Source organism: Trachurus trachurus (assembly GCF_905171665.1).
Source record: "Trachurus trachurus genome assembly, chromosome: 21".
NCBI lineage: Eukaryota > Metazoa > Chordata > Actinopteri > Carangiformes > Carangidae > Trachurus > Trachurus trachurus.
Window position 1 is genome coordinate 27,619,548 of NC_139899.1, and position 24,871 is coordinate 27,644,418.

Consider the following 24,871-nt stretch of genomic DNA (forward strand, 5'->3'; position numbering starts at 1 on the left):
CTTAAATGCGTGGGTGAGTTTGAACGCACCATCTTAACTGAGTTTCGGCCAGTGTAAACAAAATCCTTGAAGCAGTGGGAAGGGGAATTTCTATAACATTTTGTGTTATCTTATATTGGTGACTAGCAGTTTTCCCCACTTTCCTTATTTGTGCTAAGATGGGCTAAAATGATCAGCAAATTTTAATTAACTCTTGATTATTGGAAAATGGACCTTTGTACGCAACACCAAAGAAAGTTCAAGCAGGGATGGCTCTGAAAGGATGTACTCATCCTTTAAGCTAAATGCTAATATCAGCATGCCAACCCTCTTAGTTTAACATGTTACCATGCTAACATTTGAGACAAAGTACCTCGGAGACTGATGAAATATCACCAGTTTTCCAAATAAAAGTCCACCAGTCCTTGTTGCAAGTGTCCCTTCATTGACCTGTAGGCTGTGCAAGATAAAACATCAGGGGAAGTCAATAAGATTCATCCTCTAAGTATCTCGAATATCTGTGCCACATTCCTGCCAATCTATCCAGTGCCAATCAAGATATTTCACTCAAGACCGAAAATGTTGGTGGTGGCACTTGATGAAAAGTCAGCGAAATAACCTGAACCCTCAACTTTAGAATCTCTGTGGGATGACTTTGCTGATTTTGGGTGCAGAAAATGACTCACTAATCGGATGTCAAATTATCATAACAACTGGGATTATTGGAATCCACCTGAGTTTTATGACTTGCTTGGTATTTGGTTTTACTTTTCCTAGTAGGAGGCTTTCTCAGTGAGACATAGACTTTATGTTCTGCCAAGATCAACCACTCATGCAGCTTTTGCCAGCAGCCTGGGCGTCATGAGAAAAAAAAAAACTTCTGGGAAAATGTTTTTTGCTGTTATGGCAAACTTAACCTAACAATCCGCGGGATAAAACCACAAGCCCACCTTTGGCATGCTGCAAGTATGTAGAGATTAAGTATTCCTTAACTTTTGATTGTGTCTCATTTAAAACCATTATCGGCTGAGTAAGCAGGTCTCAGTGCTCAGGCTCTGCTCTATTTAGAAGTTGCTTCCAAGACTAACACCTGTGTGCTCTCTGTGATGCTGACTCTTCTTCATTTCTGAAATCTCCCACATGGCCCTGCCTCTGATAGACAATGCCGAATTTGCAAGGTGCCCTCAGCCTCTGCCCATGGGCTCCCCGAGTTTACCGGTCTCCAGCTGTGAGCTGAATAAAAACACCCGACGCTGCCACCAGCAACCACTGGCCACTCATCTCTCCTGCCGACTCTACCAGACCTGTGACCACGCTGTGCTCATCTCAGGTACAACATTGTGTGACTGAATTTCTCCATGGCTAAATCCTCCTCACATGTATCTCCAAACGCCAGTAATGAGCAGCAGTCAAAGACAACAAGAAGCAATCACCACCACTGCACTGAAAACATGCAGGGGGCTCAAGTGGAGAGAACCTAAACAAAATCATTTTTGGTTTTATTAATGTGCTTCAAGAGCTAATGTAGGGAAAGCCAAACCGTTGCGCTTGATTAGGACCTTATCTGATACTGAAAGTGCAGCCAAGGAACAAAGTTGAAGGCCTGGTCCTGCAGTAGGAAGTTCTCTATCTCCAGAAAAAGATTGGGAAAACCTTCAAATTCTTGAGCCCTCCGAATGTCTTGAAACTGAAGGTTGGAAGTCAGGTCTGAATACAGGTAATCTGCACAACAGCTAATAGCAGTTGTGTAAATCAGTTTCAGTCTCTTCAGCAAATGCCCCAAAACAACAAGCTCAAAGCCCTCTGGTGGCCATAGGAAGTAAACAGACTGCTTGTTTCCAATGGCCAACTGGCAGTCAGTGTTTTAGCCATGACCACAATCTTCTATAATTCAGGCCATGGTTATCTCTTACAACAACTATAGTGATGCTGTTCTGATGTGCCTTCCTTTGTGCACATTGGAACATTTACAGATGCTCTAGAATATCACTTGATTACTTATCAATCTACACTGGCTCCCCATTGCCATCAAGTTTGGAGGACTCTTTGCTTATTCAACATTGATAAAGTCACTGGTGTGTGGTGTTTGTAGGTGGCTGGCAGCAGCAGATGACATTCCAGCATCACATTCAGAATCTGCAGAGGTTTTACAGGATGCTCCGCAACAACGGTTTTCACAAAGATCACATTAAGACCTTCTTTGCCAGCAGTGGACAACTTCCTGGTGAGACTGCATTTTTTTCTGGGAACGTAGAGCATCAAAAGTAATTCAAGTGATTTATTTTAAAGTAGATAAACAAAGGTTGTGATCACATTTTCCTCTCGCACTGCCAACAGACGATATAGAAGGTGTGTACTCGGCAACGGAGAAGGCGGTGATCCGAAACCACGTGTCGTACGTTTGCAGGAAGCAGCACTGTGCAGACACACTGGTTCTCTACCTGAACTCGCCGACACGAAATGATGGCACCATGCTACTGTGGGACGCCAACCTCAATGGCATTGTAAGAGAGACTTATACATAGTGATAACGCACTGAGGAAGAACGGGTTGATGGGTGTTATGTACACACTGTAAACAACAGATTGGCGTCTTTGAGGCAGATCACCAACACAAGAGTAGAAAATGTCAGCAGGCTGTGGTCTGATGTAATCAGGACTTTATTGGCTTGTTATTCTGTTAATGTTATATCAGAGAGCTCGTTGCTCACTGAGGTAAAACCTTTGATACTTTAGACAGGTCTTCCCTGTGGTTGCACAGTTTCCTCCTGTGGTGGGGGAAAATGGTAGATGCTATGCTACAGCCAACATGTTAGCTAGCTATTGTGCTAATCATGGAGATCTAGTAGAAAAGGAGGACTATAAAAAAAATCCCTCTCTCTCTGTTTGCAGGCCGATCTAAAGGAGCGGTACTCGGTCAATGAGCTGCTGGCCGACCTGGCGGGCTGCAAGGCGACTCGCGTTTTGCTGTTTGTGGATCAGAGCTACAGCGGCGTTCTGTCCAAGAGGCTGCGAGGGTCCCAGAAACACCTCAACGTGGTCCTGATCCAAAGCCAACCACGGCAGACCCATAACCACCAGAACCAGAGGTTGGACCCAGGCTCGGAGGACAACGGCTGGTCCCTCATCAGCCCTGCGGTCTGCCTGCTGGACCACCTGGGGAAGGTAATTTATCGCTTTTAAACTTTTTTTTTTTCATTCAATCTTCTAAATGATCATCTAATTTTCTTTTTCGCCAATGATGTCATCAGGGTGCAGGGATATCCCGCCTCCTGGAGCCGTGGGCCGGCCTTTTGAACGTGACATTGGCGGGCGCTCCCTGCAACGCCACACCCCCTCTGACTGATGGAGAAATGCGGAGAGAGTACCAAGGTTGCCAGAACCTTCCGACCGCGCTGTGGCACCAGAAACACCGGAGGAGCAACTGAGAGAGAGAGACACTGACACTGACACTGACCACGAGAGAGAGAGAGAAAGAGAGAGAGAGAGAGAGAGAGAGAGAGCGACTGAGTGGAAACATTAATTATGAACACACACACACACACGCGCACAAATGTTTGCATTGAACATGTGCATATGTGCCTGTGTGTGTGTGTGTGTGTGTGTGTTAGCTTCAGGGCACGCGGTGGACACCTATGTGTGTGCTTTGTGTCCTAACTCTGAACCCGAGACTGTAACCATGGTGATGACAGCTCATCCCAATGGGAGTGTCCTGAACACCATGTGAACAGTGTGTTAGTGGGTGTGTGTGTCTATGTGTGTGTTTGTGAGTTCAGCAAGAGGACAACCACTCTTGGAGACAATTGCTAGCTTACACTCAGGTCAGTGTGTAAGTGTGTGTGTGCGCCACATCTCCTGGGCACTTTAACATTTCAGAGCCAATCATCCGCCTCCATTCAAATCTTTACGACAGTTATTTCTTCTTCCTTTTTTCTGTCTTCCATCCCTATCCTCCTCATCTCACCTCATCTCTACCATATTTCTTGCCTCCTTCTTTCTTTTCTAGCATTTCTTATTTCTCTCAACTGCTCCATCTTTCTCCATTCCCCTCTTTATGTCACTCTTCCAGTTGTTCTTACTTTTGTTTCTGCTTGACTTTTAAACATCTATCACAACTTTCTTCTCTTTCCACCATTTTACTTTTACCCTTTCTACTTGTTTATCTTTATCCACCTTCCTTCTTGGCTGTCACTCTCTCTTTCCCTGGTCTGGCCACATTGAAACAGTTGAATACTGGAGGGAATTAGTCACAAGACAGCAGATGTGACAAAACACTGAACATAGTTTCCGTCCATGTGTTGTATGGATACTGAATTTGATCTTAGGAATGAATGAATGAAAACGACATAAAAAAAAAATTAGTTTCCACATTTCGACAGAGCTTCTAATTTTTTATTTTTTTTGTCAAACTGTTACTTCCATGGATAAGAGAGAGCTTTGAAGTTCAGTATTCAGCATTTTTTGATAATGATGGCGACACTCAGATGACTGCTTGCTCTTTTTGAATCAGTTTGCCAGATGTTAACTCAGTACATCATATTAGCCAAGTAGAATTATTATTTCCAAAGTACATCCTGTATTTTTCCTATTGAAAAGACCAAAGCCAACACTGTGTTACTTCGTCCATCAATACATTTCAACCCCACCACACACACCCTTTCCCCTCCCGGTCCATTTTCCATTTTCCCAGAGCTGTAAATATAAACGTATAGTTCAAAGCCAAGTATTTTCTGGACACCAAGGAACTGTTGTTTTTCAGCAAACACCACTCAAACAAGATGAAGTGTTGCATTTGTGGAATCCATCTTAAATTGTGCATGAATACACATTTTGAGCTCTTGTGTGTATTTGTGGCAAGAGGCTTTGGTCTTTTCATGGGGTTGCTTGCCAGCCCTACCTTTATCCTTTTAAGTATCCTGTCCAATCAAATACGATTTACACCCAAACAAACTAAATATACTGTAGGTAATTGTTAGTGATTTGAACAAACTGGACAGAAAGCATTCTAGTCTATTAAATACGACTTTACTATTATTTGCATTGTGGCAATCAACAAAGTGCTGTGACAACCAGATCAGGTAATCAAAAAATTACAATTTAAGTTCTCAAGTATTTCTCTATTAATTATCATAATTGTTAATCATATTCCTTCTGTAAGAGTTGCAGAAGTCGTCATGGAATGATGGACAATGCTACAAATAAGTATGCAAGTTTGGATTTCTACACAAAAACACTCTTGTGTCTGAAGTCAGGAGGTTTATTTTTAACATCTAGAGGTGGAGGACTTTATGCTGAGGAAGAGGGACACACACAGACAGCTGGGATATGACAGAGAGAGATTGGTTGGCAGTGATCATGATTAAGATATGAAGCACTGAGACTGCCCTCACTGCTACACAGACCGTCTATGGTATTTTAATAAAGGCACAACTTGCAAGTGGGTGTGTGTATTCGTGTGTATGTGTCTGTGTGTGTGTGCGCTCCATCACATGAAACATGCACACGTTCTAATATTAACCCATCCCTACACACTAACAATGTACGTGCTGTCTTTTGCTGGTACTTTGTGATTCTTGTGAGTACATGACCTCCTGTCCTTCTTCATCCCAGTAACAGTAAATACACCTCAGCCCAGTGTGCATCTCCCTCCCTCCCCAGCCGTGTTTTGTACTGATGTTTGCTGTTGTACTGATTTTACAGTAGAGATTTGTTTATTCAAGAGATGGAGGTTTATCAGAAGATCAACTCTCCATATGCGTGGGACATTTTGGACCAGGACTGTGTCCAACAGGTTGACGTGTGCATATTCACAGTTTGTGTAATGATCTGTACAGAATACGAGATGTAATTTAGCTGAACTGTTTTTAGTTGCATGCAGCATCACAAAAATCTAGTCAATAAAATACTTGTAGAAAGCAGTGAAGAGATTTATTCGTCTGGTTTCCAGTTCTTATGCTCTGTCCTGATGGTGATGAGTCCGAGTTGCTGCCAAGATAAATTCAGCACAGGCTGAGTTATCGTTGGAATTCCTGAGGAACTGGTTTGATGTAAAACCTACTGTAAAAGGCAATGCAGCAGCAAAGCTGGACTGGATCCAGGGTTTCACCACTACAAATATGTAGCACTGCATTAAGAAGTGAAGAAACCGTATTAAAGTAATGGTGTCTGGGCTGCTCACAACATCCAGTCAAATTGAGTTGAGATATTTATTATCAGTCTAGATGATATGCAGTGAATTCTTTTGTTTCCATGTGGAGGTACATAAACATCACCATTAAAGGGAAATGTTTATATGTAACATTAGTTTTTAGGTTTGATTGAATGCTTCTTTCAGGCATGAACTTAAGAATCAAAGGCTAACAAATAAAGCACATGGAGCTGGAAGCTCTGCAGCATCTCTCAACTAATGGGATCATGCTGTATATACTCACTGAACACTTTATTTGGAACACCACACCAATACTGGCTAGTTCTTCACTGTGGCATGGATCCAACAAGATGTTGGAAACAGATTCTGCTCCATGTTGACATGACTGCATCACACTATAACTGCAGATCTGTCAGCTTCACATTCATGTTGCCAATCTTCTGATCTACAACATCCCAGAGTTCTTCTACTGGACTCAGATCTGGAGACAAGGGGAGGCCGATGAGGGTCACTGAACTCATCGATGACGATGTTTGATGTGAACGTTAACTGAAGCTTCTGCACATGACTTTATGCTCTACACTGCAGCCTGACTGGCATTGGACAATAACATAAGTTAACAGGTGTACCTAATAAATTGCTCAGTGAGCATGTATAGCCACAGGCTAAACCTACTGACCATTCCAGTTAAGCTTTAAAACAAGACATTCACAATTTCTTAATGTTTTTGTCAAATGTCAAAACTTAAACCTACTTAGGAAACAGATGCTTCTCTTCACATCCAGCAGCTACTGAGCAACATTAACATTCATTGAGTTGTGCTGGTGTCCCTCAACTCTCTTTAAGATCTATTTTTAACTCCTGTGGGAAGAAACTGACACAGTGTAATGTCCTGCATCGCCATAAACGTATTGATTATAGTCGTTTTTATGATAATGACAGTATAAGAGCTGTCATCAAACCTGAGTTGCTGTGATAAGGGTCAAATCAAAATGCACAATAATTTAGTTGTTGTATTGTTATATCGCGCATAGAACAGCCAACATTGCACTGTACTTTATATTTTTCTTTGTATATACTATCCTATCTTATGTTACTCCGTTTCTATTCCTATTTCATCTCTTATTATCTTTTCCCCTTGTGCTGCTGTGTCAAGTTTGAGTTTCATCTACAAAGAATCAACAAAGATTGAATCTTATGTCTGAAAGGATCTTATCTGATGTGCATCACCGTGTGTTTTATAGAGAAAAGCAGCTGTTGACACAGCTGTTGTTCCAGGTTTTTACAATAAGACGCAATTCTTGCTGAAACATTCTCTCCATCTGTGTGTGTCTCTCTCTCTCTTTCTGGCCCTCAGGCTGCTGGTATAGTTTTACCCTAAACAGTGACCTCTGGCACCGACACTCTCAGCCCATCAAGGATGTTTTCACCAAAACAACCACAGTAACTCAATCACCTCTGTTTGAAGCGTCACCGGACTATGTGGTCACTTTAGAGGGACTTTCATCTTGAAATGTAGTCAATCCTTCCTAATGGTCATCAGGGGATTTCAATGACTATGTCTACATGCAGTCAATAACCCTTCATAACCGGAATATTAGCAATAATCCGGTTGCTCATGGCCATGTTATCACCAACAACCCTTTTGAAAAACCTTTTCTAACCCGAATATTTGGTCACGTATACACCTCAGGTCATGTACATATCGGGATATCGGGATATCCCCAACGAAAGGAACATTAATTTGTGTTCTAAAGGCGAATGCTACTAGCCCTGTGCTGCTGCTGTTGTTGTTGTTGTTTTTGGATACGGGAAGAAGAAGCTGAAATGACATGCATTGCGTCATGACGTTGTCCATGCGTTGCTGTTTAGATTGGGATATCCCAATTGATAAGAATTACCATGTATACAGGAATAACTCTGCTTGCTCACGCATGTAATCGGGTTATTCCGAATGTTGCAGAAACCTGAATATTGACTGCATAAACGTAGTCAATGATTGTTTTTTTGGCTAATGTTAGCATTCTCTGCAACATCGGTTTTAGCTGTTTTTCCACCTGTAGCTACTTCATTTGCCAGGGTTTCTTATTAGTTCGTCAATCCACTGCTATACATGCCACCTATTGGGGAGGACAATGATAGCAGCAGTAGGTTTATTCATTGTCTCATCATAAGAAAAAGCTGCTGCATTAACATCTGCAACCACCTACAGGCCACAAGTGTAACAGCAGCAGTTTTTACTAGTAATGGAAAAAGTTTGAGACCTGAGGGGTAATGGTTTCAGCCCACCCGAACTGTGTGTGTGTAAGCTAATTAGGGTGAAACAGCTAAAGCTACAGATAACTGAATGCTACAGACATTGTAGTTCTTAGGCAGTTGCTGCTTCATTAACTCTAATGGAAAGTACTGCTCTGAGGGGAACAGGTGAGGTGGTCACAGCTCCATATGGTCGTGTTATTGCTGCAAACCGTTCCTCCTGCCTCTCGGCCTCAGTGCGTGAATGAAGACACGTGACATTTTATAACCAGCTGCAGAGTTTCAGTTTCTCCAGACTTTACTTCAGCCACGGCTGCAGATACATGATAATACAACAGATATGATGATAAGATAAGAGTACTATGTGGTGGGGGGCTGGATCAAGTTTCTTGAGTCTGATTGTTGGTCTGTGTTTCTGTTGGTGTGTTGACGGTTTTCTGCTGTTTCATCCACATGGCTGCGTACAGACCTTTCTGGACCAGCAGCTCCTCGTGTCTAAAAGAGAAGACAATGGGATGAGACAAGGCCAAAAATGCAAATTTAAAAAGAAAAATCATTCATGTGAGTCTCTGATTCAACTTATCAGATCAGATATTAAGAAAACCCCTTATTTCCCCTGATACAATATGTGGACATCTATCATGATAAAAAATAAGTTAAATAAGTTGAACAGACCCTTAAACAAATATTTCACCAGAAGCGCCTTTAACATTGTCTGTGAGAGATTCAGATGCTACTGGCAGAGAGAGAAATTAAAGAAGGAGCAAAAGTGGAGGAAACCGAATTTACAGGAAAAGCAGAGCAGGCGCAGGAGGAGGTGGGTCACTCATAATGTCTTGTGACACCAGAGATGCTTCAAGAAGTGCAAAGTTGAGCTGTCTGAAATCCTCCCGCAGACTTGAACCAACTTTACTATGAATTAATAAAACCACAAGTCTGTTACTGTCTGGACTGCCAGACGGAAAGAGAGAGAAAGAGAGAGAGCAGGGTCATGAACAGATGGAAGCTAAAAGAACGAAGGCAGAGATGGGATGATGTAGAGAGACGAGCAGGGAACATGAAGAGAAAACTTGGGTGCAGAGAGAGAGAGAAAAGAGGTCAAGTGGTCAATCTGACCAGAGACATGGAGGAGAGGAGAGGAGAGGAGAGGAGAGAGAAGTGATGCTGAGGCTTTTCTAAATTATGTGCAATCACACTAGAGCCTATAAATACCTCCACCCTGAGGCAGCTAGATTTGAAAACACATATTTTCTCTTGGTTGTGGTCGATTGTCACATCCAAATCCCGAGCTTGCAATCAGGAAATTATTATTTTATTGTTTAACTTACTGTGTCGCTCTCAACAAATGTGACACTTGTTTAGTTGTGTTATGATAAACTTTGCAAAATATGAAAATAAGAAGATTTAAATCAGGAGTATGGCCAAACTGAAACATAGCACAGGTGACCACAGGGATGTGATGTGTCCTGCTGTTCACCAGATGTTTATGGACGAAACAGAACAAGGAGAAAAGAGACTTTGGGTGTATTCAGACCTGGCTCATTTGGAGCAGTTGCCCCGAAACTGGGAGCCTTTAACCCCAAAGATCAGTTTGTTTGATCATATGTGATCACAGCAATTGCGCTCGGATGAGGGATAAAACAAGCAGGTCTAGAAGACCCAAGAAGGGCTGGTCTGGGTTCACTTCTGTAACGGAGGTCCGCGGGTACAGTCACAGTCAAGGGGTACCGATAAGAAGAAGTGACAGCGTGTGGCGGTTAGTGGTATTGAAGTTAAACTCTCACCCATAAAAGACGTGCTAAACCACTTGCCAAGTGGTCATTGACCTCATTTGAGGAGTGGTTCGTGTGCAGTTAGAAATTGAATCGACTCGGCAACTGACACAACACGCAGCATGCTGTTGATGTTCCACAGTTCTCAAAGGGCCGTCCCAAATTCGTACGCTGCTCGAGGAGGGATTCGGACCAGAAATATATAGGATGACTCGGGTCAGGTTACTTTTATTTCTGGGGGTTTTTTTTGGACCGGGTTCAGGTTGACAGGATATACAATTGACTCCGATCGGGTCCGGGCTTCGCGGTTCGGGTCGAGTCGGGTTTTAGTTTTCAGGCCCGTTGAGACCTCCCAGGTAACCTCCTTCTCCTTCCAGGTAAGATTTAAGACCAATGAGAGAACAGTTGGTTCGTGCATGGCATTTGTTTACAACTCTGGACCGCTTAGGACTATTTCCATGTGACCACAAGCAATCAAAAACATAAATGCAACAATTTGTATTGTTTTAGTCCCTGAACGAGCAAAAGCAAATGAGCCACAGGTCTGAGTTCACCCTTATTCTGTTGTTCAGGTGTATAAATGTGGACATAGGTGGTTATAATTAAGAGCCGTCTAAAGAAGCTAGTTTTCTCACGTTAACAGCGTTTTCAGAATTAGCTGGATTTGTGTGGAGAGTCCATGTAAAGCGTGTTAAGCAGAGGTACACCCTGGGGACAGGATGAGGCCGCTTCCTGTCTTTGTTTCCTGATACACTCCCGCACTTTAGTGATAGAGATAGTGTGTATTCTGACACCAGAGGTTAAATGGACCTGTCTTGTGTTTACACCACAGTGTCAATCAAAAGACGAATGGTTCTCTGGATGGGGTTCCTTACCCATGCCTGCAGGGGCAAACCAAGCTTTGCGATGAGTGATGGGTAAACACCTGCATGTGTCTTTAACAGCTCTGGATGTGGCCAGCTCCGCTCTCAGGTGTGTGTTCATTGACACCTTTTTTTTTGTGTGTGTGTGTGTGTGTAACCACTGTGTGTGAGACAGGAAGTCTTCGTTGCAAGCTCCTATATCAAAAGATGGTATGCATCATCAGTTAAGTGACAGCTCCACTGCATGTGTGTGTGTGTCCATCAGCCTCTAGGGTTAGTAGAAAGATAGCTGGAGGTTTAAGGGTCAGGTGGAAAAACACACTCCGAGGTTTTGATCTAGAGATAACAAATTTGCAAGCACTTAGGACACACAAAGACATCCAGGTGTGACACACACACACACACACTAATTCATTAGCGGCCGTGGTGGGAGGATAAGATGGAAGAAGGCAGTTGAAAACCTCACCTTCCTCTCTCTGCGATCTGTCCGTTCTGAACCACCAGGATCTGGTCCGCTCCGACGATGGTGGACAACCTGCAACATTACACAATCATGATCTCTCAGTTCCTCATGTCACCCGCCTGCTAGTTCAACCCTGTCTCCTATAGTACAGATGACATTCACTAGATGAGACCGCGAGCTGTTCCTAATTACAATGTCGTGATCGCTGGCCGCTCTACGGTCAGAGGGTGTTCTTGTTTTTATTCTTTTATTTATCCTCAATGAGTGGAGTTTTGCTTTAACAGGACATGGTTGGAGTGGATGGCGGTCGCACAAAGAGCCCGACTGTCACACCAGAGTTCACATGTTTATAACCACAGATGGGACTGTCCAAAATAATTCTGGCAAACCTTTAGAACGTCGTACTTTATCTTGTTCCTCAGTCTCAGTCTGGCCTTTATACAACATGACTGCTGACTAGCTAACTATCTAACTTAGAAACTAACTACATAACTGAGAAAGTTTGAGGAATAACTGCTCACCTCTACTTCCTCTGCCAAACGTGTTTCTAAAAGCACAAGGCCACACTCTTTACACTTTTTTTTTTACATGTGCTTCTACGAGTGCACCCTGCTGTAGCCCCTCTGGCCAAAAGTGAACAAAAACAATACCAACTTCAACAAAGCTTGTAGTTTTTGGTTCCTCTTGCAGATTTTGAAACTTCCTAAGAAGCCTCCCATGACCTCCTGCAGGAGGCCCGTTAATGTGCAATAAAAACGTCTGCGGTTACGATGCTTTTGGGAAACACCTGTTCAGCTTAAGGAGGTCTGAAAGATGGATTTTACGATCATCTTAGGCTTCAGATGCTTTTGGGAAACGAGACCCCCGAGGTTTCGTTTGAAATCTGTATAAATGTGAGATCCTTCTCAGTAATGACGCCGTGTTCTGAAGAGTGTTGCCTCGAATGGAATAATGTTATTATTGACAACAGAGATGATGGCCTCAGCTACAAAAACAGGATCCAAGTTGTAACAAACCGGAAATATTCCTCAGACACACACATGTGCGAATCAAGTGCATCGAACTTTGGAATGAGAGAGAGGAGAAGGGATCAAGATAGTAAATCTAAAAGTGTCAGAGGTTGGGAAGAACGGGATAAGATGAGGAAATGGGAAGAGATTGAGACATATCTGCAGAAAGAGAGAGTGGGAGGTGGTCATAATGTGTGGTTTGATCTTAAATATATTCAGCTGTCCTATAAAAGTAAAAAAATACACAGTCATTCCTTAGTAATCACTTACAGAGACATACATACAGACTACAGCTCTGTCACACACGTACAACCAACCGAGGCACACACACACACACACACGGCTGAATATGTCACTCTGGTTTGGAGAACTCTGAATGAACTTGTCTGTGAATTATTAAAGTTAATATTTATGACCACTCTCTGATGAGAGTCTGATTAAAGCCACACTCAGCAACCTAAATGGCTCTCAGCTACACAGCCAAGTTCAGGATGTGACCCAGTGGGGCATCGGAGAACCAGTCCCAGTGTGTTCTAAGACTGCAATTTCATTTTCTAGCAATTTTCTTTAAGGTGAATATATTGAACAGAAAATAGAAATGAAAACACAGAGCTTATGCCTCTGCAAACTGCTGCATGTCACTTTAAAGCCTCAGCAGAGCCACCACTCCGCTTTAATGTCACCAAGACATCTCCGGACGTCCACCTTCAATATTTGATAGAAAACCTCGGTCACAGGTAGAAATATCTCTCTCTGGAGACTGCAGACGTCAAAGGGTTTTTTCTTTTCCTCGACTCATTCAGGCTTTTCTTTTTCAGGCAGTGTGATGAGATAAAGAGGTTTTTGAAGCAATGAGACTCCAAGAAACAACAGACACGGGCTACACAAATCCTTTAAGAGTTCAACCACGTCACAACTGCACATGATTACTGCGGTATATTTCAGTATGTCATAAATAAGCTTGATTTTTATCAGTAGACTGCTGCCACGTTCAGGAGAAAGTGGAAAAAAAATCCAGATAAAATGCATTTCAGAGACTTCCATTTAAAATCTCAATCATCGTGTCTCTTCTGTGATTGTGTGTGTTTTAATTTAATTTGAGGCCAGACTGATTCAGTTAATAAACAGCCCTGATCCTGCAACCAGACTCCATCTGTTGCCGGTATTGAAAGATTAAGAAGCTGCTGGATCAACTTCTTCAAAGACAACTGGTCAATATATAATCAAGATCTAGGAGAGAGACTCGCACTGCAGAATGAGCACCATGCCATTAATTAAAAAGACTTATGAGATTTATCCTACCTGGTTGTGTAGGCTATAGGACAAACAGATGAAGAATAAATTGAAAACAGAATGAGATGATTCATAGAGAATAACGTCTTGTACAAACAAGAAGCTGGACTGTTGAAGTATGTTGGTTACAGATACTTAAACATAGCTTTTATATGATAAAAACAAATCTGTAGTACGGTTTAGCAACTCTAGTAACACAATACAAGGCTGGTTTGTCCAGTCTGATAGAGGTGTTGAGGCACCAGATCAGACATTTACACCGATGAGCCATGACATGAATACAGGTGACTGGTTCAGACGTTGTGGTTGACTTGTGTGTGTCCATCCGTGGCCTGTTTTACGATCTAATCTGAATCATTAGCAATTTGATATAAAACGTAACCCATGTTTCCCAACGGCTTCCTGGGTTGACTCAGTCAAAAAATATATATAATGCCTGATTCATGTGTTTTTCTTTACCGGAGCAACAATTAGCACGGATGTAATAAAGACAGTTTGACAAATGCCTTAAAGCTTTAGTGTCAGTAACAGTCACGGATGACTGGTCATAGTCCACATCTGTGAACAGTGTTTGTTTGCATGGGTCAGACTTTCCATACAGGTGTGCACATTATCCTGTTGAGGAAAAATAAGACTTACCATGTATGTACAGATTTGTGCTTTGTTACTCACTGTGAGATTCTCACATTTATGGTTTTGTTGTTTTTGCTAAGTGGAAGATGCAGGATGTGGAGAGAGCAGGTTGTCCCCACAGAGAGTTTGATGCACACAAATGAACTCATTTACCTTTTTGCTTTCGTTGATCAAATGAGCCGCCTTTCGTCTGAACAACAGAGACTATGATTTAATACTGTTGGTCATGGAACAAGACAGGAAACCAAAATCCGATGTACAGAGGAAATGATGATAACAGGGTCCATGCGATGTCGCAGGCATCAGCACCAGAGGCTGCGAGTGTCACAGCCTTTCAAGTCTTTTTCAATATCACTCCGACTGATGAACAACCAGACATCTGTTTCTTTTGCTGTTGTTGACCTGTCATCACGCGTCACCTCATATCCTCCAATCAGCTTTCCATTTAATCTCTCCATCCTTCTCTTTGTGTGCGCTCTAATCCTGTTTTCCTTTCACCACATCCCTCTTTTCCTTTCATCTCTTCTGCTCACATTTGGTTTTTCTTTTAGTCTTGGTCCTGTATTGTACCACGGCTACTGTAACCACATTGTAACAGGCCGCTCTCATTTACAGAGCAGAATGTCTGTTTATACACTCGGTGTCAAAAGAACAGAAAACTCATCTCCACTTCCACCACGGACCATCTTTTTATCCAAAACAACGCAGGAAGTGAGAAGAAAACAGGACTGTGAAACATCTGCATTCACGAACAAAGCCATGCTTCACCTGATTGTCCACAGATGAGTGGTGGATGTTTCTTTTCTCTGTTCATTAGAAAGAACACGACAACACCACCACTCTATTGGTGTGGAAAAGACGCCATTGGTAAGTTTACTCTGCTATTAAACATTGGTTTCTTGTCAGGAGCAGGTGGAGGCGATTTTATCTGAAAGGAATAGTTCACCAAAAAATGAAATTCAGTCATTAGTGACTCACCCTCATGCTGATGAAGACTCCAGGGTAGTTTTTTATTCCTAAAAAGGCATCTGGAGACCCGGGAGGCCGGTTCGTAGTCCAACGAAAACTTTATATGAGAGTCAATAGCGCCCAACACAAAAGCGTCCATAAAACTACACAAAAACCTTGAAATATTCCTCCTTACTGCTCGTCCACTGCAATCCAAGTGTCCTGAAGGGATGTAATCCAAAGTTTAATCGAAACAACGTCATTCCTGTATTGTGCTCTGACGTTCACCAGGCAAATTCAATACAGGACTGTTTAGGCTGTAAAAATGTCCTAAATGACGTCGTCTCATCTCCTGGGTCTCCAGATGCACTTTCGAAAACTACTCTGGAGTATTCATCAGCATTTCATTTTTTGATGACTGAGGAGAATCACTGGAGAATTGTATTTTTCCAAAGTCCAGTCACTAATTATTTGCTGCCAGGTAAAGAAATCAATGCCAAATGAGTAGCATGTGAGTATCGATATATCGATACCACAGGATCACAAGTTGGCACCTAAAACACAGAAACTCTGGCTTCTGCTTAAGTAAAACAAGCAAACCTAATCAGGAAGCTTCCTCGTTATAAAGAAAGGAAGCAGGAAACTTTCCTCCTAACAAGACACTGCTTGGTAGTAATGTCACCTGTGTGCGACCACTATAGTCGTCCTGTTGGTGCAGACCTTGGCCAGTGACGCCTGGATGTTCCTCTCGGTTTGGGTGTCCAGTGAAGACGTGGCCTAATGGACCCAACACAGTAGTTAATAGAGTATAATACAAATAATAAGCAGTATAATGAAAATAAAAATACACATCTCAGCTACTGACTAATATTGTAAGGTTTTATTAGGTGTGTCTGTGCATGTGATTACTGGTGTGTGTGTGACTGAGTTTAAGTATATTTGTAGTTTATTTTGCCCTCCCTTGTAAAATAGAGATTTAACTGCCCAAACTGGGCGCAGAACATTTTCCAACATGGTGTTTATGACGATATTTAAAGGGATAGTTCACCCAAAATTCAAATTTCACTCATTATCTACTCACCCTCATGTCAACTAAGAGCTGTGAGAATTTTCAGAGTCCTCCGTTCCTTCTCTGAGTTACGGGGGGGTCTGCGCAGCAGTATTTGTCCATATAATGGTTGTGAATGGACACCAGAGCTCTTCGTCCAAAAAGACACACCAAAAAACATCCAAATACCTCCATACTGCTCGTCTGTAATGTCCCTCTTGTATTGAAGCCCCGACATGAGAAATTGTTCCGCCGGTCAGTGCAAATCACGTGAGATTTGCACTTACACAGGCAGAGCAGTGAACTGAGACACTGGGAACTTCCGCTACAAACAAGCTTAAAATATAGACTTATTTAATTTTTTTCGGAACAATTTCTCATGTCGGGGCTTCAATACAAGAGGGACATTACAGACGAGCAGTATGGAGGTATTTGGATGTTTTTTGGTGTGTCTTTTTGGACGAAGAGCTCTGGTGTCCATTGACAACCATTATATGGACAAATACTGCTGCGCAGACCCCCCCGTAACTCAGAGAAGGAACGGAGGACTCTGAAAATTCTCACAGCTCTTAGTTGACATGAGGGTGAGTAGATAATGAGTGAAATTTGAATTTTGGGTGAACTATCCCTTTAAAGTTTAACATAGTCAGACATGCTCAGTTTATTAAAATCAGGCAGTCTGGGAAGTGCAGAAGCCTCAGTGTGGACACAAGACAGAATACCTTCGTCATTGATGTGTGTGTGAGTGTTGTTTTTTGAAAGTTATCAACAGGAGCTGAACAAGTGCGTGTGTTGGGTTGATGGAGCTGTTGACTGCTTCCATGGCTACGCAAGAGAGCGTGTTAACAACCTCGCATCCCACCTACGTCCTCACCTCATCCAGCAGAATGATCTGAGGTTCTTTCAGGATGGTTCGAGCGATGGCCACCCTCTGCTTCTCCCCACCGCTGAGCTTCAGCCCTCGCTCGCCCACCTCTGTGTCATAACCTGGTTAAACAAAGAGCCATCAAGTCTTTAAAGGGATAGTTCAACATTTTGGCAAATTGGGCCATTGCCATAATCCCTATGGTTTTAGGAGTAGGTTTGTTACCTTTAATTGTCGGTGCAAGCTGTTTTTAGAACGGCGGAGCAGAGCCGTGAGCTGCTCAGAGCTACGCTACGGAGGCTAATGGGATTTCGTTTTGGAGTTGTTGGATTGTGTATTTGATGAGTTTGATGAGGGAAACCAAGAAATCCCATTAGCCTCCGTAGCGTAGCTCTGAGCAGCTTGTGGCTCTGCTCCGCCGTTCTAAAAATAGCTTGCACCGACAATTAAAGGTAACAAAACTATTGCTATCACTATAGGGATTATGGCAATGGGCCAATTTGCCAAAATGTTTAACTATCCCTTTAAGTATCGTCATTATCAACTGATCACACACACACACACAAACACACATACGGACCTTGAGGTAGCTCAAGTATCCTATTGTGTATATCAGCAGCCATGGCAGCCCTCTCCACCTCCTGGTCCGTGGCTGTAACTCGACTGTAGCGGATGTTGTTGCCGACGGTGTCGTTGAAAAGAACCGTATCCTGGGGAACCACGCCGATGTATGACCTTAGAGAGGACTGACGCACCTTAAGGCACAGCAGGGACAAAAAGGGAGAGTCGTTTTAACAAGACAATATTCCTTAAATTACTGCTGTTTATCTTTGTACCTCAGTTTTTCCTGATGATAAAAAGGAGAGATGACTCAGTAAGAAACGTGTTTTTTCATGGATCATAGCAGATCCAGGTGTTTTGCTGACCTTAATTTAAATAAGAACCAGCTTTGGAACTTCAACCTATTTTTTACTAAGCCTTTAATTCATGTTAACTTTCCGAAATTGTGAATTGGTACAGCATGGTAACATTTAAATTTGTCTTTTCAAGGGTTTCATCTTGAGATAAAATCCAGGTTCATCTCCTTCGACCTGAGTGCAAATCTGATTGGATCAGTCAGCAATAGGTTTTTTTTGTTAAAGGTTACTTGTGTGGGTTGGAACGATGAAATTCTTCGCACAATTTTCAACATCTGGCTAGAAAACATCTCACATCAGGTTATCAATCTATCTCCAGTGCTTCCTGCTTGCAATGAAACCAGAACACTAATAAGTATATTTAGTACAAGTACTACCGGTATGTGTAAAGTGGATATATGGGATCTTCAGATCTGCAGGTCACAGTATCTCTGGATCTGTCTATCAACCAGGCGAATGTCTGTCTTTACTTGGTCTTCTTTTCTCTCTCTCTCTGTCACACACGCACACACACACTGAGCATACATCTACATAAAAGTTGCATGGCTAAATTCGCCCTATACTATATAATGCATGCTGCCCCAGGTCACAGACAGCACATATGTCCTGAACTGATTTCTGTATGTCTCCCACTGCCCGTCTCTCTCAGGCTTCTTCTTCTCTCGAGCCTCTTAGTTTCTTCTCTGTCTCTCTCATAATAAACTTTATCACAGAAATCGTGGCGTAAAAACGTGTTCTTTGCTTTTCAACAATACATTCATCTATAAATGATTTGATTTAAGCTGCAATTATCGGTGGAAAAATATCAAGACGTAACAGAAGCTATGGGTGAAATGAATGCAGCAGGTAGGAGGAGAGAATCTGTGGTGGTTTAGGTTTAGAAAAAAAAAAACACTATGATCGTTCCACATTATTTTCACCTTGTCTGTATCAAAGGATTTTTATGTACACTTTTTACATCAAATACCAGATCAGAGGGATCAACAATGTTTGAAATGATTAAGATTCAATCAAACGGCAACAGATCAGACCCAAAACCATCACACGCTGTTTGGTTTGATGTGTTTTTGTGTAAATGTTGGGAGCAGATGAGGCAGGCAAGACCATCCTGACACCAGACACCCACAACGAGCGAAAGGGTCGTGATGTTTTTTCCCCCGTTAAAAAGAATAAACCTCTGAGCGTTCTGTGAATCTGGCTCTTCATCTCTCCAGAAATAATTTCCGGTTCTCAACGACTTTCTGGTCAGGGTGCAGTACTTTGAGTTTTTCCTGTGGAAAGCTTTCCTCCGCAGCCACAACAATACAAATTCCATTTCCTGCACCAGCTTGGTTTGGCTGGTAATCACTCACTTTCCCTTAATTTGATCTTTGCTGTTTACTTTTGTTATTTCTTCCACTCGAGAACAACACGGCATCTGTTTCTGATAGAGACGGGCTGACAGAGCTGCAACACCAAATGTTATAAAATGAGAAAGAGACAGATGGAGGGGAAAAAGGCGAAAGGGGGATGAAAATGAAAAAAAAAGGTTCTTTTAATGTTTTTCATTGAAACATCACATCAAAAGAGGAAGTCTTAGTGTCGGACAGCTGTCCTCGCTCACAGGAGATAATGACTACCATTACAGAAAATCTGTGAGATGATGTAGTATTTAAAATATTTCTTCATCAAACCTGTTTTCTACAAAATATGTCCATATAATCAATGCATAATTGCTCATAAAGTGGAAGTTGAGTCCATGCTTCAGGCACACTGCTGGCCACCAACATCATGACACTATATTTGGTTTAATGTACAGATAGGTGGTAAAATATAGGGGGAAAAAGTAAAAGTAAAAGTAAAGTGTCTTAGTAAGGAGTTGGGCCACCACATGCTACAACTGTCTGGAACTGCATTTTAATGACGACAGTGGAGAGCATTGTCTAACACCTCGGTCCAAAATCTCCAATAGGTGTTAAGCCGTCTTTGATGTTTAGTAACAGAATTAAATGTTTCACAGCAATTTCACTTTGACGTAGAATAAAGACACCAGCTGATATTTTGTTTCAAGTCTCCCAAGTGACTCGTATCAAAGCCCTTTTGACATAAAATACTGAGGTTCCCATTGTGAGCAAAACCCAACATCTGATAAACGTCAGAATGTCAACCAGCCAAAAGCTTTGACGTCAAACCAATCATTTCTTTAACTATCTGGAAAAAAAAAACAATCTCACATTCACACCTACTTCACACCAGCTGCACAGAGGTGAAAATGTTAGCAGGGTTTGACATTCTCTCTCAAGGATATTCTTGCCTTTCTGCACTACTTATCTGTTATTTTTCACAGGTTCAATCAAGGACACCAATATGAACGTCTTCTGGAAGACGCAGTCCAGAGGTGTGGGACCTTATCTCTGTATTTTAATGAGTATCTTGCCTCCCAATCTTTGTATTTTTTCTCCCCTCTGACATGGCTGGACGACAAGTCAAAAGTTTTGCTCTAATGCTAAGCTCTAAAGATATGAGGCTCTCTCTGTAAGAAGCTGATTTTGCCAAAATGTCAAACTATTCCTTTCACATTTTGTTTCGACGGTGAAGCTCTATGCTGCTCTGTCCTGCTCTCACCCAGGATGATTCATCTAATAGTTGCAGAAGAAAACTTCTCCTTTTGCGTTAATAAAAACTTTTCTGCCTGGCTACTCTTTCCTGACCAACGGGAAGGTTTGTCACAAAATAGCAGGAAAAAGTGGGTAGTTACGAGAAATGATTGCCAGCACAGTGAATCAGGAACTAAATATCTAATGATATATCACCTCAAATTTGAAAAAAAAAAGGAAACCTGACTGCCACCATTTGAGAACAAACACACAGACGACGCACAGCAGCGTTCAGCAACCAGCCAACTGACTGAGGGTCAGCAGAGCTGGACTCATCGCAGCTTCGCCACATGTGGCTGCCATATGCAGGGACAAACAACAGCACAGGACAGATGGGCCAAAAACAATCTTAGAGGCCCGAGAGGCTGATCTGTGTTTGTTGTGTTGCGAAAGAACTGGACACACTTTTGTTGCAAAAAAAAAAAGGTTCCCTGCTGTTGAAATCCTAACTCCTGTCAGATTTTGAAGCCACTGCTTGACACATTTAGAAACTAAGATTAACAGCCGTACAATTGGCTACAGTCTTTTTCAAATAATTCAACTATCATAAATGAATCAAAGACTTGACTAACTCAGACTTTGGTTTTTGTCTTCAATTTGTTACACTGCATTAAGATCACTTTATGAACTGTACGGGTCAGAGGAAGAACGATCACAGCGACCAATATCAATCTTTCAAATCTGTATATTACAACAGATTGGGGGGAGGAAAAGACTCTACAATCGAAAGGCAGCTGTGTGGAACAAGAAGAAGATCTTTCTGAGAATTTCCAGATACAGCTGGGGAAAAAAAGGAACATCAATGATAAGACTCACATGTTAAACTAACCGGAGTAGATAAAAAAATATATAGAAAAGTTACAGAAGTAAAAGTCTACAAACATGAAAAGTGAGCTGTAAAACAAATCTTGGAAGAAAAACAATCTTGAGATTAAGTTTCAAGCATGGGAAAATCCTAGTAAGTGGCCCTTGAGGTTAAGACTATTTTGGCAACGTACATGAAAGGCAATTGTGATTTTTGGAGATGGAGAGTGTGTACCTCAAATGTGTACCACATTTTTTAAGGCAGCATGGGAATTAACGTTTTAAAGCTGAAAAATTGCAGAAAATGGACCTCCACTTGAAAAATTAGGAAATAATATGTTGATTCACTTTCTTGCCAAGAGTTAGATGAAGAGATAATTTCTATTGTCGGTGGAGTTGGTATCGATCTTCTCATGCTGAAATGTTTGTTTCTTTTAAGATTTTTCCATCCAGTGAGGAACAGGAAAGACCCTTCGAAGTTTGTTGTTTGTAAGTTTAACATTTAGGACACAGCAAACGTTAGCAGTTTACCCACCAGTCGTCATTACATTGACATGGCAAGCTGTTATAATACATCCTCTGAACAGGTACTTCTTCAGGTATGCTAAAGTGACTCGGTATCGGAGAACGATGAGATGGGCTAGCTGGGGCGGGGCTAGCTTGTCAGCAAGTTGATAAAACAAAAGTGATCTTTTTCCACTACTGGAGACAGTTCCTGGCCAATAAAGGAAAATTAAAACTGTTCATGCTAACGTTAGCTATGTAGCAACAGCAAAACTTACAAGTAGTTCCAGAAAGTTGCACGGTTTTTTGACACTTTCATCAGTTTCATCAGGAAGTAGTAATGTATAGATCTTAATGTGAAAAAATCAAGACATAATAATGGTATTGTGTTCAGTCAGTGACTTTGTACAATTTGGTGCAATCACACAGGCGTGAGATGGATTGTTTGGCTTTGGCAGAGGTATGCGCTTTACTGAGTACCATTTAAGTTTACTATGTGAGCGTAATTAATATTAGGCACAAGACTGCACGACTTGTTAAGGTGGACCTTTTTTTTTGCAAAGGGTAAAATGGGCCAATGAGTCCTTTGATACTGACACACTGAAAAAGTATTTATGGAGTACAACATGAAAAGTGTGGTGGAATTTAATGGAGTGACAACAGGCAACATGTGAAACAGATGGTGTGTAAAAACTGCTGGGATCAAACCCAAAGCTCAATATCCTTCTCTGTTTTAAACGAGAAAAAAAAGGTGTGAGTTTATGGTAACCTGCTCAACTCAACTATTTTGTGATTCATCATTTTCACAGAGATGTGTTTCAGAGATTTACCACCCAATTTAATGGTATATTTCGTGTCAGTTTCTCATTTTCACTTCTTACTCACCGCTCATGTAATATTTCATTAGACCATTAAAAGTTGGTACCACATAATGAATCTTCTTGTGATTATCAGCTTCATAGCTTGTGTACGATTCTTTAAATGGCATTAATAGTTTTAATAAATACCAGACCGATAGTATATAATAGATATATTATTACTGATTAATAAAGTTTTATCATGAAAATGACTAGCAGAAGTTCAAATCTACAGCATTTTAACAGCAAAAACTATATAGTGAGAGATGGTTGATGGACAAATACTGAAAGCAAAATGAAATAAAATAAAACAAAATAAATTCATTGTGTTACTCAATGTAGCCTAGCGAAAAGGGCCGGCCCTGGTTCTTCCTAACAAAACAGCATGAATGAAGAGTTTTACTGCTTCTTCCTCTGAGGCCCAACATTGATTAACTTTCTCAATCCACTTTAAAAGAATACCACATGTGTGTATGTGTGTGTGTTGATTAAATGGCCCTCCTGCTGTGTAATTACAAATAAGCAACCTCATAATCATCACCAGCCTTTTCATTTGACCAAGTATGTTTGCTGTGCGAAAACATGTGTACGTGCGTGTGAGAGTGCGTTTGTGCCGTTCGCTTTTTATTGAGACTTTTGGAAAATCATAAACAGAGTTACTTCAACTACAATAAATGGGCTATCTCACTCCACTCTTTCTCACATGCACACACACCCGTGCACATGCACACGCAAGCAAGCAAGCAAGCACGCACACACATACACACACACACATCTGGTGTCTGGACTCGTTGTTGCATTATTCAGGAACCTTTTACTATGATTTATTCACAGTGTGACTGAAGCTCACACACTCGGCCCAGCTGTGTTTTTGTGCATGTGTGTGTGTGTGTGTATGTGTGTGTGAGAGAGAGAGTGAGAGAGTGAGAGGGAAAGTCAAAGTCAAAGTGCATGAAGCAGAGGCTGGAAACAGAAATGAAGAGAGAGAGAAATAAAGAAAAACAGAGAGGTATTGAGAAGAGGGAAATATTCTTACCAGTTTTCCACACAGTGCACTACACTGACTGCCCACTGCTCTGAGTGTCATAATCCTGTTAACATATCCACCTTACAGCACCCTAAAGTAACTGCTCACTACTGACTGAGTCAACTATAAAGTGTGTCTCATGAACAGAAAAGTGACCAAACAAGTGATGTTGAACAAAACCAAAGACTGAAAACATGATTAAACAGCTGACCAGGCTCTGGCCGGGCAGGACACACAAAGAAGGAGCTCGAGGTGCAACGGAGGCGGAGAGGTCACCATGACTGTGACCTTTGACCAACAACATCTAATCAGTTCCTTCTCAAGTCGCGTGAATGTCAATGCCAAAAAAAAGCTATCATGTCTATGAAAATGGGATGGACTATATTTTGCCCAAAAATTCAAACTTTTTGGGGTAATGTATGTATTACTGTGGGAAATATCTTGGGATACACAGTTCCTAACAATGTGATGGTCCTCTATTTTTGTGTCTTAAATGAAAATGTGATTATTAAAAAAAACTGGTATCTCTGTAAAATACTGTTGATGGCTTGTAAAAAAAGCTATAACAAAATGCTGGTTTAAAACTGAGTCTCCAAGCATTAACCAATGGATGGACAGAGTGAATGAAATGTGTTTAATGGAAAAGATTACTTTCTCTCTCGGATCTAGAGGATCAACCTTTCCCAGGAAATGGGAGAAATGGACTGCTTTTATCAAAACAATTGAGGACGCTACACATTAACACGTAAGGACACTACACTGGACATTAAACATAGGATTATCAACCGAGGAGCCCCCATGTTTTCGTCTGTGTTTTTGTTTTATTTCCTTGACAGCTTGTTGTCAACT

The 24,871-nt window shown here is 41.6% G+C and overlaps 1 protein-coding gene across 1 annotated transcript in view; it reads right to left on the reverse strand.

Annotated features, from left to right (window-relative positions):
* Window positions 1-8,762: 8,762 nt before the first annotated feature.
* Window positions 8,763-24,871, reverse strand: part of abcb6b (ATP binding cassette subfamily B member 6 (LAN blood group) b) — a gene marked incomplete at both ends in the record, with an annotated part of 28,838 nt that continues 12,729 nt past the window's right edge. Inside the window, 5 exons of the mRNA XM_083996024.1 lie at window positions 8,763-8,877; window positions 11,484-11,552; window positions 16,047-16,141; window positions 17,287-17,399; window positions 17,858-18,032. Coding sequence (XP_083852150.1) covers window positions 8,763-8,877; window positions 11,484-11,552; window positions 16,047-16,141; window positions 17,287-17,399; window positions 17,858-18,032 — 567 coding nt within the window. The remainder of the gene's footprint in view (window positions 8,878-11,483; window positions 11,553-16,046; window positions 16,142-17,286; window positions 17,400-17,857; window positions 18,033-24,871) is intronic.